Raw genomic sequence first — 14155 nt, forward strand, 5'->3', positions numbered from 1 at the left:
TTTTTAGTATAACAAAAAAGCTCCAGTTCAAAAGGTTTCAGTTGTGATTTTAGTCCCAGCACTCAGATCTCTGTGATTCAAATTCAGCCTGGTCTACAAAGGCAATTCCAGGACAGTCATAGCTTCTTTGTGTAGCCCCGAGTGTCTCAGAAAACAAAACAAACTATATATATATATATATATATATATATATATATACCTCTTAGACCAAATCTTATTACATTTATGTATGTGTACATATATGTGTGTGCAAGCACATGTTTCAGCATGCATGTGGAAGTCAGAGAACAATTTGCAGGAGTCAGTTCTCTCCTTCCACCATGTCAGGTCATCAGGCTTAGATCACTGCAAGTCCCTTTATCAAGCTAAGCTATTCTGATGGCCCTACACCAAAGTTTAACACTGAGATCCCGAGGTTACCTGTTTGTATTGGACTACACGCTGAGACTGGAGATGCAAGAACGGGAATTTCAAATGCACACAAAAATCCACTCACTGAGAGTCGAACTTTTTGGTTGTCCTGAGGGAAGTTCTACAAAAAGAATAAATTAAAAACAGGTTTTAAATAAAATAGAAAAATTATCTGTGATGTAGAGAAATTTTATTTTTTATTTATTTTATTTTTTTAAGACAAGGTTTCACTACGTAGTTCTGTCTGGCTGTCTGGGAACTCTCGTTGTAGACCAAACTGACCTTGAGCACACAGAGATCTGCCTGCTTCTACCCCTGCTGGGATTAAAGGTGTACCACCACAACAGTAAAACAGTCTTCCTTGACCAACTAAAGATGAATGCTGGATAAACTTACAATTCACCCCCCTGCTAAAGAAAACCCTTATCCCTGTCCATGGAAAGGACATATGCTGTGAGTGACTGCGAATTTTACATTCTGTCTCAACTATCCAAACTGTAAACCCCAACAGATTTCTTTACATTTTATATAAGAAAAAAAAAATCAATGCGGCCTGGGTGTGGTGGCTCACACCTTCCAGAAGAGATGGTCAGCCGAGGCTACACAGAGTGAAAGGAAACAACAATAACAAAAATGTCAATCTGCATGGGCTTTGTTCAGAGGGCGGGAATCAGTAATCACCGATGATTAGAGAGATGAGGTATGAGGATGGTGGTTTCTCCTTCTCTCTCTCTCTCTCTCTCTCTCTCTCTCTCTCTCTCTTTTAAATTATTTATTTAACTTTATTTTATGTGCATTGGTATGAAGGTGTTAGATCTCCTGGAACCAATATCAATAAAAAAATTTTTAAAAATGCCGAGACCCCCTCCCACCTCTAAATGGGTCACAGTGTTGGATAAATGTATGTAGGCTTGGGAGAGGGAGGAGTAAGAATATAGACAGTTGTCTAGATTATGTATATTATTGTGTTTTCTTTAATTTTTCTTTTTTCGAGACAGGGCTTCTCTGTAGCTTTGGAGCCTGTATTGGAATTAGCACTTGTAGACCAGGCTGGCCTTGAACTCATAGAGATCCTGCCTCTGCTTTCTGAGTGCTGGGATTAAAAGTGCCCCGGCCCCTTCTTTAAATTTGTTGACTGTGAAGGAGCTAAGAACAGAGAGACATTTCATTGTATGGGCTGCTAAGCTAAATGAGCCTGTATATTATGAAGGTATCTTGACTTTAGAATTTGCGTATAAGGATATGTTGCTTTGGAAAAGAGGTTCTTCTTTTGTTTCCACAGAGAATCAGAACCTGTGGATTATTTCCAGACTAATATGGTTTGATGGACCAAGCCCCCCTGAAAGGTCACCTTGAACACCACTCAAAAAAATTACTTCGCCCAATAAACAGCAAGAAGCAGTTTGGAGAAAACTGTGCACATATTCCCAAATATTGTTTATAAATATTTGTTTACATTTAAAGGGAGATATGATATACATATGAATAATTTGCATTGGTATGGATCTTGGTTTATTGTTACAAATTTAAGGTCAATTTTGCTATACTGTGTATATATATTTCTGCTCTTGATTAAGGTATTATGATTGTGTAGCTCATTAATGTAATATATAATGAAGAAGTATAGGTAAATGGAGTCATCTATAACAGTCAAGTTTGTAGTCATGTTAGATTTTCTAGATGGACAGATATGTATTTCAGATGGACAGGCATTCTTCAAACCTTTCAAAGACTATAGAATATGGCATTTGGACTTTTCATGACATGAGGCACATCTCCTGGCAGCACCAATTACTTCAAGAGGATGATGGGCATTGAAGAGGCTCCCTATGGAGCAGCCTCCCTGCAACATTTAGTCATTAAGGAGTGGTATTACTTGATAAGAATTAGAAGGTGTGGCCTTGTTGGAATAAGTGTGTCACTGGGGGTGGGTTTTGTAGTTTTAAAAGCCCAAGTCAGGCCCACTGTCGTTCTTTCTTCCTTCTGCCTGCTGATCAGGATGTAGAACTTCTCCAGCAACAATCTGCTTGTGTGCCACTCTGCTCCCTGCTATGATGATGGTGGACTAACCTTCTAAAACTGTAAATAAGCCTCAACTCAATGCTTTCTTTATAAGAGATGCCTTGGCCATGGTCTCTTCACAGCAACATACTGACTAAGACAGAAGCTGGTACCAGAAGTGGGATATTGCTGTGATGGGCCTGACCACTCTGTTGGCAGAATGTGAATTTTGGATTAGGAAAGCAGTTGAATGCTTTAAGCAGGATTTAATGGGTCATTCAAGTAGGGGCCTGGAAGATAATGGTGCTGAGGATGATGTAGACTGTGGGAGCTCAGCAATATAATCGTAAGGCATTAACATAATAACTGAAATCACTGTGAAACCTATCTTTGAAGAATAGAATCATATTTCCTAGAAAGAACAACTAATATTACCTTTATGTTGGAACTATTTACTTCTGCAAGAAGGATTTGTTCTGATTTAAGTCCACAGAGATCACTCAGCTGCTTTTTCAAACCTGTGTACTTTTCATCCATATTCAGTCTTAGTCCATATCGTATTGGGGTAGTACCATCTAATTTAATTACTAGTAAATAAAACAAAAACTTTTTATTAGTAAAATGCAGGTTAAAAGGAAAGTCTTACAAAACACAACAGATATATCTGACTTGCAAACAGCAAATATTTTAGCCTAGATATTTTTTTTGTAAATGTTAAAGTAAAACTTAGGAATAATACTGACTGAAATCAAGATTTTTTTTTCAATATTCATCTGATAAAGAAGTCTGATTGGCTTTACAAGCTTTTCAGAGTTTCTGCTATGACTAGAATTAAGGAAAGCATCAATGAGCTCAAAAACAGGCCCATGCTCTAAACCTTTGGAATCTGAAATTGTGCCTTAATGTGGACTGCTTGATTATAACATGCTGACTACTCATATTTAGGAGAACTCATTGCAAACAACTAAATTCAGGCTGGAAAATAAAAAAAAATGAATTGGTTTTTCAGAACTCTGTGACCTACCTGTTATTTCTTTTCTTTTTTTTTTTTTTTATTCATGAAACAACCTAGATGCCCTTCAATGGAAGAATGGATGAAGAAAGTATGGAATATATACATATTAGAGTACTACTCAGCAGTAAAAAACAAGGACTTCTTGAATTTTGCATGCAAATGGATGGAAATAGAAAACACTATCCTGAGTGAGGTAAGCCAGACCCAAAAAGAGGAACATGGGATGTACTCACTCATATTTGGTTTCTAGCCATACATAAAGGACATTGAGCCTATAATTAGTGATCCTAGAGAAGCTAAATAAGAAGAACCTACCTGTTATTTCTAAATGCATATAACTGTCCATTGGAAGTGGTAAAGACAAAAAATTGAAAGGGTCGAATCGGACACTTATATGGCCACATGTCTTGCATTTGACTTGGGATCTTAGCTGACCATGGAACAAGTCCACAACGATTGATCTATTTCTCCTTAGATGGTTGTCCCAGGCCTATTAAGGAAAAACAAAATTTTATTTACAAATTTAAAAGATAAACCTTTCAATACAATTTAAAATTACTGGTTAAGTATAACCACAGAATATAATTGTGGTAAGAAACTTAAAACCAAGGAAGGCATAGCTGGTGTACATCTTTAATTCTGGCACTCTGGAGGCAGAGAAAGCAGATCTCTGTGAGTTTGAGACCAGCCTGGTCAACACAGCAAGTTCTAGGACAGTCAGAGCTACATAAAGAGACCCACTACACACTATATACTACCAAATAAAACCTGTAGATCCAGGAATGGGTTACATCATTTTGAATTGTTGGCCAAAGAGATCCTATAGACTTCCCCAAACATAAGCCACTGCTCTTTGTTACTCTGTACAATCTGACCATAAGATTTTATTGCTGAATATACCACATACTTATGCCATTGAACATGGAGAAATTGAGCTGGTTCTTAACTATACGCTTCACTTTTACTGACCGGAAGGCACTATACACACTACAGGAAGAGAAAAGGAATCATCAATCTTACTCAGCTATGAATCCTGTGAACTATAATAGTGACTTGCCTGCAAGATATACCCATTCATGCAATAGTGGCACAAATATTTTCAGACTAACCAACCACCTTTTGATTGGATATAAGGCCTGCTCCTTGAGATTGAACTTGTATTTGACAGTTAATGAGGCCAAGAATCTGAGACTAGATAGATGATAGGCCCTATGGGAAAACCTACAGTTTTCTGCTAAATGAATATTGAAATAAAATGACTCCTAACAACATACTACTATATCCATAGATCAGTGACTTACTGAACTCTCATCAAGGAAACCTCTTCTTGAAGTAGATGGGAATTAAGACAGAGATCCACAACAGAAAAACATGCATAGAGTGAGAACCTCTTGAGCACTCATCCCTAAATAGGATGTCTTTATCACACCCCGAGCCTCCAGGCTCAGGGATCTATGAGAAGATGGGGTAGAAAAATGAGATCTAGAGATGGAAGATAAATCTAAGGAAACAGTGTTTTCCATATGCAACAGGGCTGGATGTACATATGAATTCACAGAAACTGTGACAGCATTCATAAGACCTGTCTAAGTTCAAACCAGACAACATCTTAGACCAGACAAGGGGAAGAGAGCACAAAATCCAAGGCCAAATTAAGAAGCTATGTGCAGTTGGTAGCTGCTACAAGTGTCAAAACTAGTTTTCTCGAATAGAGTGACACTACACATGCCCAGGAATTGTTGGCCAAGAAAAAACACTAACCTAGGGTCCTGGGGGCAGGCCTGTAAACTCAGCGCTGGGGGGATAGAGACAGGAGGACCCCTGGAACCTGCTGGCTAGCTAGACTGCCAAATCAGTGAACTACAGGTTCAGTGAGAGACATATCTCAAAAATAAGATAGGGCATAGATTAAGAAGACAGCCAACACAAACCTCTAACCTCTATTATTACCTGTACACACATACACTGGCTAGTTTATTCACCAAAAGGCATAAAAAAAAGTGTCCAGCTAAGTCAGTAGAACACAAGACTCATTAAAAACAACAAAAGACATTCAAAACAAACAAACCTCTGCAGCAACTTCCCAGTCGGGTCGTCCATCACTGTCTTTTAGTTCTACATATGGCTTCTCGTGGACTCTGTTGAGATCTTCATGAAGACCATCCAAAAGGAAAGCCAGAAGTTCTTGGGAGTCTTGTTGCTGGAACCCATTAAACCTGGGAGCATATTTTGCTATTGTCCACTATAAAAAGGAGGAGTAGCAGTCATTATTTCCTATCTTATAAAATTTGGAACAAGCATGTTCCATAATTCAATCATTGATAAACATCAGAAAGAAAATAAATGGCATAATATTTGGTCTTCCTCTCCTTCAGCAAACAAATTCTGGATAAGAATTTACTCTTTATAACTTTAATCTCAGGTGACAAAAATTGAGAGGCATTTCGACAAGAACATTTCCTAGTTTACCATCTGTGTGGTGGTTTGAAAATGAAAATGGCTCCCAAGGGCCCACAGAGAGTGGCACTATTGGGGGTGTGGCCTTGTTGGAGGAAATGTGTCACTGGAAGTGGGATGTGAAGTTTCAGAAGTTCAAGCCAGGTCCAGTGTCCCTCTCTCTTCCTGCTATCTGCCTATCCAGCAGTAGAACTCTCAGCCACCTCTCCAGTATCACAGTATGCCACCATGTCCCACCATGATAATAAGAAATAAACCTCTGAACAGTAAGCCAGCCCCAATTAAATGTTTTCTTTATAAGTTGCCATAGTCATGATGTCTCATCACAGCAATAGAACTCTAAGATACTATCAAAGCAAACAGTTCTTTATTCACAGAGATGCTTGATTTATATTTATAAAATTTTTATTTATAGAAATAGTAAAATGGCAACTGATCATCCTGAAATATTTCCTAATGTATAAAAAGGTTTTCTTCTAGTTACCTATTCTGGTCTTGTTCTATCTTAGGTTTTACTGTTAGATTAGAGGCCAAAAAGCATAGTGTTTAACTATCAGGACTTACAACTGAATTATCTTATCAATGCTAAAAATCTATCAGGTATAATTAAGTGGCCTATGCTAGCAGTCAAGGAGTACCAAATAAGTTTGCTCTTCACACAAGCAAAGGAGTTGTTAAATCTGTAAAATGAACAATGTCTCAAAGACGTACTGTTTCTTTAGTGTTTTCGCTCTGTTCACTACACATACAGCAATATTTTCCACTTATTTGATTTTATGCAAATTTGGCATTTAGGATACTTAGTAAAATAATTTAAAAGTTGATTAAGAAAGCTAAATAGAGAAAATGTGCAATAAAAGTGATAAAAGAACCATTAGGGAATAATAATACTTTCATATTATTTTAGTCTGCTTACCCGAAGCTTTAATGGGGCAACATTCTTCTGAGTTCCACTCCAAAGTTCCTGCACCAAATCGCCATAGCATTTAGCCATATGGCCTTTCATACCAATGGGATTTGTCCTAGAAGTTTGAGAGGGAAATTTGTTGCCATAGATTCTCCATAATTTACAATCATGTGGGCACAAAACTACCTATCAAAAGACATATCCCTTGGCCCTTATTCATATTTGATAAGGCAATGAAATAACATTTTTTCCTTCACTTTAAAGGGAGAGGAGATTTAAGCAATATTGGATTTAGATCAAAGCTACAGAAAATAAATTGCCAGTGGGTCAAATTACCTGTTGAGTTCATAAAGATGTCTCCCTGAGATAAAATACTGTGTCAGTGGTTGTGTGTTACTAACACACTGGATGCTTGAGTTCATGAAGCAAGTGTTTCCCAGGTTACTCAGACCTGTGGCTCCCTTTTCTGTGGGAACTGCAACAAATAATGAGACAAGAGCCTAGCTATAACAACATGCTGAGGAATGGTCATTTGTACTCAACTTCAACTGTGTTACTTTTCTTTTCCATTTTTGACAAAAACTTACTTAGCATTAGAGGTTGACCTCAAACTAAGAATCCTCCTGCATTAACCTTCCATGTATTGGCATTACAGGCATGCGTCACAACACTGGCTTCCAACATGATAATTTTTTTTTTCTTTTTGAGACAGGGTTTCTCTGTGTAACCCTGGCTGTCCTGGAACTCACTCTGTAGACCAGGCTGGCCTCAAACTCACAGAGATTCACCTGCCTCTGCCTCCTGATAGCTGAAATGATAATAGCATGTGCCATTATCGCCCTGTCAGATAAATGGAGATTAATGATGAGGGTTTTTTCTTTAACCTTACTTTCAGTTTTTCTTTTTTTCTTTTTTTTTTGGTGTTTTGAGACAGGGCTTCTCTACGTAGCCTTGGCTGCTGTGGAATTTGCTCTGTGGATCAGAATGGTCTCGAGTGTTGGGATTAAAGGTGTATGCCACCAATGCCCAGTTTAAAAGCTTTTTAAAAATAATTTATTTATTTATTATGCATACAGTATTGTGCCTGGATGTATGCCTTCAGGCCAGAAGAGGGCACCAAATCTCATTACACAACCATGTGGTTGCTGGGAATTGAACTCAGGATCTCTTAGCCATTTCTCCAGCCCCTAACATTTTTTTAATCACGTCATTCACATCAGTTTTTCATGGAGTTTCTTGGGTAAGCATGATGGTCCTTGCTCATTTGTAACCTAGAAATAGCCAAGTGTTGTTTTTAATTGTGGCTGTTGGTATCTCGTGGTAGGCATGCTCATAACACCAATACTTGGGAGACAGAAGCAGGAGGATTAGGAAGTCAATATGAGACTCTGTTTACAATAAGAAAAACACCCAGAATTAAATTCTCCAAAGATGACTTTATATTGGGCATGGTTGTATACACCTATGATTCTAGCACTAGGAAGGCGGTACTGGAAAAATCATGTAGTCTGGGTTATATAGTAAGATCTTAGATTTAAAGGAAAGGAAATCTAAAACAATTTATTCTTTGAGGGGTAGTCCTGATGGCTTAGTAGTTAAAAGCACTTGCTGCTCTTCCAGAGGACCTGGGTTTGATTCTCAGCACATGTAGAGGTTCATAACTGTCCCAAGCCCAGGGATTTAATATGCTGAACCCTAAGGGTTCCAGGCACACCTGTGGTGTACAGACATAACTGCATTCAAAACACTCATACACATAAAGTAAAATATAAACTTCAGAAATGAAAATAATTATTTTTGAGAATTCTATATACATATACAATGTATTTTGGTCATACCCATCCCACCACTTCCCATAAGGCACTGTCTTTTAAAACAAACAAATTAACAAAAATATATTTGTGAATCATTATTTGTATGTGTATATGTGGGCATTTGAAGATCAGAAGATTATGTGGGTTTCTTCCTCCATTTTACTTTCTATGACAAGGTCTCCCACTGAACCTGGAGCTCACTAATTGGCGGAGCCACCTGGCCAGGAATCCTTCTATTTTTGTCTCCACAGTGTGGAGATTATAGGTATGTACTACAGTGACTTAATTTTTACATGGGTGCTGGGGCTCTGAACTTGAATCCTCACAGTCCTATGCTATGCACTCTATTATCTGAGCTATCTTCCTAGCCCTTATTATTATTATTATTTTTGAGACAGAGTTTTTTACTTTGAGCCCAGACTGCTCTAGATCTCTGCTTTATCTCAAGTGCTGGGGTGACAAAAGTATATCACCATATCCAGTGTATAAATTATTTAATTGCAGAGTTAGAAAGAACAAAAAAGAGTAAGTTTAAAACTGTCTATGTTAGATGTGGTGGCCTCTCTCCTGAGGTAGCAGGAGGATTAAGTTCAAGTATTCAAGTTCAGTCTAGATGACATAGTGAAAGTATCTCCAACTACAACAAAATAAGTCTGTAAAAATAATATACCGATGGGGCTGGAGAGATGGCTCAGAGGTTAAGAGCATTGCCTGCTCTTCCAAAAGTCCTGAGTTCAATTCCCAGCAACGACATGGTGGCTCGGAACCATCTGTAATGGGGCCTGGTGCCCTCTTCTGGTCTGCTAGCATACACACAAACAGAATATTGTTTTCATAATAAATAAATATTTAAAAAAAAATATACCGACTTACCTTTATGTCTATCTATTTTGCTACTATTTGCTATAAAGGACATTTCCTCAGGCCAGCTCATATCTTTGTTGCGAACTGGAAAGACAGAACGGAATGTATTAACTTCTTACCCATATGATTCAATCACTCAAAAAACCATGTTAAAAAATTATTTCTATTACCAGAACTTAAAAAAAATCAAGTAAATTTTACTAAGTCTAAAATCATTCCAATTTTTTATATTTTGAGTGTTTCTTGTAGCCCAGGCTAGCCACAGACTTGCTATATCTATGTGTAGCCAACGATAACCAGACTCCACTTCCTGAGTGCTGGTATTACAACTATAGTTGGTTTTATGTGGAGTAGGAATCAAATTCATACATGCTAGTCTAGGCAGTGGTGGCATACCTTAAATCCGAGCACTTGGGGGTGGTGTTGGCAGAAGCAGGCAGATCTCTGTGAGTTTGAGGCCAGCCTGATCTACAGAGTTCCAGGACAGCCAGGGTCATACTGAGAAGCCCTGTCTTTAAAAACTAAAACAAACAAAAATCAAAACAAAACAAAAAAAATCTCATGTATGCCAGGCAACAAGTCTACTAACTGAATTACATCTCTACATCCTTAGCCCCTTACTGTTTTTTTGGTTCACTGATCGATCTCTCTCTCTCTCTCTCTTTGGTTAATGTACAAAATAATGGAGTTCATCACAGAATCTTTACACATCATCATCATTATAGCTTGTTCAATTCTACTCTTTCTACTGGGGATTTTAAAGTCATTTCAAATAATAATAAGACACTACTTCAAGTACTAACTTGAAGTAAAATTATATTTAAACAGCTACAGAAGTAATTGAAGTTTAGATATAGTAAAATTTCCCAAATTTAAAACATCAGAAATATGCTGGGCAGTGATGGTGTATGCCTTTAATCCCAGCACTCGGGAGGTAGAGGCAGGTAAATCTCTGAGTTCAAAGCCAGCCTGGTCTACAAAGTGAGTCCAAGGACAGCTAGAGCTGTCACAGAGAAACACTATCTTGAAAAAAACAAAAAACAAAACAAATAAAAATCAGAAATATGAAAATCTTTTCATCAAATTAACAATTGTTGATGCAATCCACTAATTTCATCACATGCAGTGTTTTCATGAGGCATTATAGGGAAAAACACAACTTCAACGTGAATGCGTCATGTGTAAATCATCGGTGAGTACAGAAGTTGCACTGTTGGTGAGGGGCCAGTGCTAATGAATACTAGAGTCTGAGAGGAGATGGGAACAAAACTTAGTTGGTAGGATGCCTCACATGCATGGGTTCCTAGGTTCATTTTCCAGTACTGGGGGAGAAATGTTGGTATCTTAACTCAAAATGGTAGTCTGAAAATTTTATAAAACTTCATAACTTACAACTGAATTTACCTGTTGCCACCCACATTTTCCTTCCTTGGTCAGCCTAAGGCTACATATAAACAGGCCATTCTTCTTTTGAAACAATCTAGTAGGTAAGAAACACACTAGGAGTTCAGTGGGTCTGCTTTAATATAAGGAATATAATGCTAACTATCTTGAGAAAATTGTAAAATGGGATTACTGAGTGAGTAATTCTGTAGAGTCTTACCCTAAAAGCTAAAACTTAATCTATGCCATCATCTGGAAGGCAGAGGCAGCAGGATCAGAGTAAAAAGTAAAAGATCTTCCTCATCTATTCAGTGCAATTCAAGGCCAGCTGGGCTGTAAGAGATTGTCTCAAAAATACAAAACAACAATTTCCCCAAATTAACCCAACACACACCAAAAACCCAATAACAAAACTAAACAGTCCCCACATACATCACCACTACTACAAATGCCCCCAATCTAAAATATATGTGGATTTCTATTCTGTACCTTCAATTACCAGGTGCTGCTCATCCTGGATTTTCAGATATTCCAACCTATGATCCTCATCATCCAAAAGAGTCAGGTAGTTCTGTAGAGAAGAAAATGCTCCTGTTAATTTGGCTAGTAAACTTGAAACAAATACAAAAATAAAAAATGAATGACAACTACTATTCCTTTGCACTTACATTTTACAGATATTTAGTTGTTCAAATCTATAGTTTAGGGGACAAAGTGACGGAATGATAGTGTGTTCTAAAATTTTACATGTTGCTGAAACAAAATTATATATAATTTGTGCAAAGAGTAGATAAGTCACTACAGACCAAACCAAAGTTCACCAGGACAACAGAACTTGCAGAAAATAAAGCTTCATTCCCCTTTACTGTGAAAACTGGGGTATAGAATGTTAAGTGACTTGCCTCAGCTATACAACTAACAAATGGCAGAGTAAGGATTTAACTCTTAGTAATGTAACTTTGTAACTTGTAACTGAATTTACTTATTTCCCTATTGCTACCCATATTTTCCTTCCTTGTGCACACAAACTGTGCCCTTAATTCCTATATGATTATGCCTCTTAATGGTGACTAAAGCAGGACACAAGAAAGAATATACTAGAGAACAGAGAACTAGGAAAACTATACTTACGACCCAGCTTTAGAATACAAGCAATACTGAATATACTATGAAGAACATACAAGCATTTAATATAGCATTGCCTCCAAAGAGGATGGAAAATAAAGGTCAGGGATGGAAATAAAGAATTTTTACTATGTACTTTACATTGCTTGTATTTTATTTTATTTTTTTTTTTTTGGTTTTTCGAGACAGGGTTTCTCTGTGGCTTTGGAGCCTGTCCTGGCACTAGCTCTGTAGACCAGGCTGGTCTCGAACTCACAGAGATCCGCCTGCCTCCTGAGTGCTGGGATTAAAGGCGTGCGCTACCATCGCCGGGCCATTGCTTGTATTTTAAACGTACATAAGCAACTTTAAAAGAAATCTAACAAGAAATCTACTTAAAAAAAAAAAAAGACTGGGCTAGAGACAGAGCTCTGTGGTTAAGACCACTTGTTTTTCCTTACAAAGCTCCAGGATTTCCTTCCCTGCACCCTTTGTTCACAACCTTTTGTATCTCCAGTTCCAGGGAATCTGACCACTCTTCTGGTTTTCATGGGCACCAGGTATGTGCGTGGTACAGACATTACATGCAGATAAAACATAACAAAATAAAAGAAAAATATAAGACTATTTGCTGTAACTTTATAATGCCACAGCAATTTATAAAAAATGGTACTGTTTTGCTCATGTTGATTAACTGTCATTATGATCTCAGGTGACAAATGTTTACATGTATGTATACAGAACTTAAAACTCTAAAGTTTTCATTGAGAACCCAGAAATGGCTTTTAGCATAACTACTACAGACAATTCTCTTATTTATGAAATACAGTTAAACTTTTTTTTGAAACCCAGAGCGTAGTATATATTAACAAGCGCTTTACCACTGGACTATATCCCCAGCATGATTTAACATCAGACTTTTCATGAATCTGAGATGTTTCTTACCTCACTATTGTATAGCCATAGTCGCATATCTTCCTCTTTGATGCGAAGCCTTTGAGACAAATATTCATGAATTTCCTTGATGGTTTGCATTCTACTAAAACAGCCTGTATAGGCTAATACCCGCTTTAGAGGCGCATTTGGAGAAGGTACATTTCCTATAGTTATAGTAGGTATGATAAGGAAAAAAGGAGACATTAAAAAAATTTACAAACAAACATAAAACACCGGTCTCAGCAATGGTGACCATGGTAATTTAGAAAACAATGATGAGAAGTAAGAAGTAAATGTTTAATAATCTTATAAATGAAGAATATTATGAAAAACCTGAATATGGATGGACATGGTAATCCTAGCACAAAAAGACCAAGAGTTCATCAGAGTCATCCTCAGCTACATAAAGGTCAGTCTGAGCTATACAAGACCCTGCTTCAAAGAAACTAAAGAAGGGGGCTGCTTGAGAAAATTGGAGACCCAAATATCTTAAAGCCTCAATTTTGGAAGAAGAACAATAAAAGCATAGTGATCCAAATAACTGACATATTTTGATCCCAAGAATGGGAACATGATGATTAAAAAAAAAATAACTGACATCAGTATATGGCTGTTCTCAGTTTGGTCATAATAGCAAGATGAAATAAAATTCTCCTTAAGAATAGGAAAGGGCTGGGTGGTGGTGGTGCACGCCTTTAATCCCAGCACTCAGAAGGCAGAGGCAGGAGGATCTCTATGAGTTCGAGGCCACCCTGATGTACAAGAGCTAGTTCTAGGACTGCCTTCAAAGCTACAGAGAAACCTTGTCTTGAAAAAACAAGCAAACAAAAAGAATTTCGGGAGGGGATTAGGGATTTAGCTCAGGAGTAAAATGTTTGCTCAGCATGTGCAAAAGACCTGGGTTTAATGCCCAGAACTGGAAAATAAAATAAAATAAAGAGAGAGGGTGCTTGAAATAGAATGGAATTTGAATTCAACAGATAGTTAATTTTGTTCACCTAATCTAGTTCTTAAAACTCAGAATTGCAGCTGGGTGGTGGCATATACCTTTAATCCCAGCACTCGGGAGGCAGAGGCAGGCAGATCTCTGTGAGTTCGAGGCCACGCTGGTCTACAAGAGCTAGTTCCAGGACAGGGCTGTTACACAGAGAAACCATGTCTTGAAAAAAACCAAACCAAACACAGACAGACAGACAGACAGACAGACAGACAGACAGACAGACAGACAGACAGACAGACAGACAGACAGACAGGGAGAGAGAG

At 37.7% G+C, this 14155-nt stretch overlaps 1 protein-coding gene across 1 annotated transcript in view; it reads right to left on the minus strand.

Annotated features, from left to right (window-relative positions):
• Usp32 (ubiquitin specific peptidase 32) overlaps positions 1-14155 on the minus strand; it is a 127109-nt gene that overhangs the window by 32121 nt on the left and 80833 nt on the right. The window contains exons 17-25 of the mRNA XM_005350446.2: positions 12902-13056; positions 11342-11423; positions 9479-9553; positions 7128-7266; positions 6801-6906; positions 5496-5669; positions 3743-3917; positions 2848-2999; positions 421-532 (exon numbers count right to left, since the gene is read on the minus strand). Coding sequence (XP_005350503.1) covers positions 421-532; positions 2848-2999; positions 3743-3917; positions 5496-5669; positions 6801-6906; positions 7128-7266; positions 9479-9553; positions 11342-11423; positions 12902-13056 — 1170 coding nt within the window. The remainder of the gene's footprint in view (positions 1-420; positions 533-2847; positions 3000-3742; positions 3918-5495; positions 5670-6800; positions 6907-7127; positions 7267-9478; positions 9554-11341; positions 11424-12901; positions 13057-14155) is intronic.

The sequence above is a fragment of the Microtus ochrogaster genome, chromosome 7 (genome assembly GCF_000317375.1).
Source record: "Microtus ochrogaster isolate Prairie Vole_2 chromosome 7, MicOch1.0, whole genome shotgun sequence".
NCBI lineage: Eukaryota > Metazoa > Chordata > Mammalia > Rodentia > Cricetidae > Microtus > Microtus ochrogaster.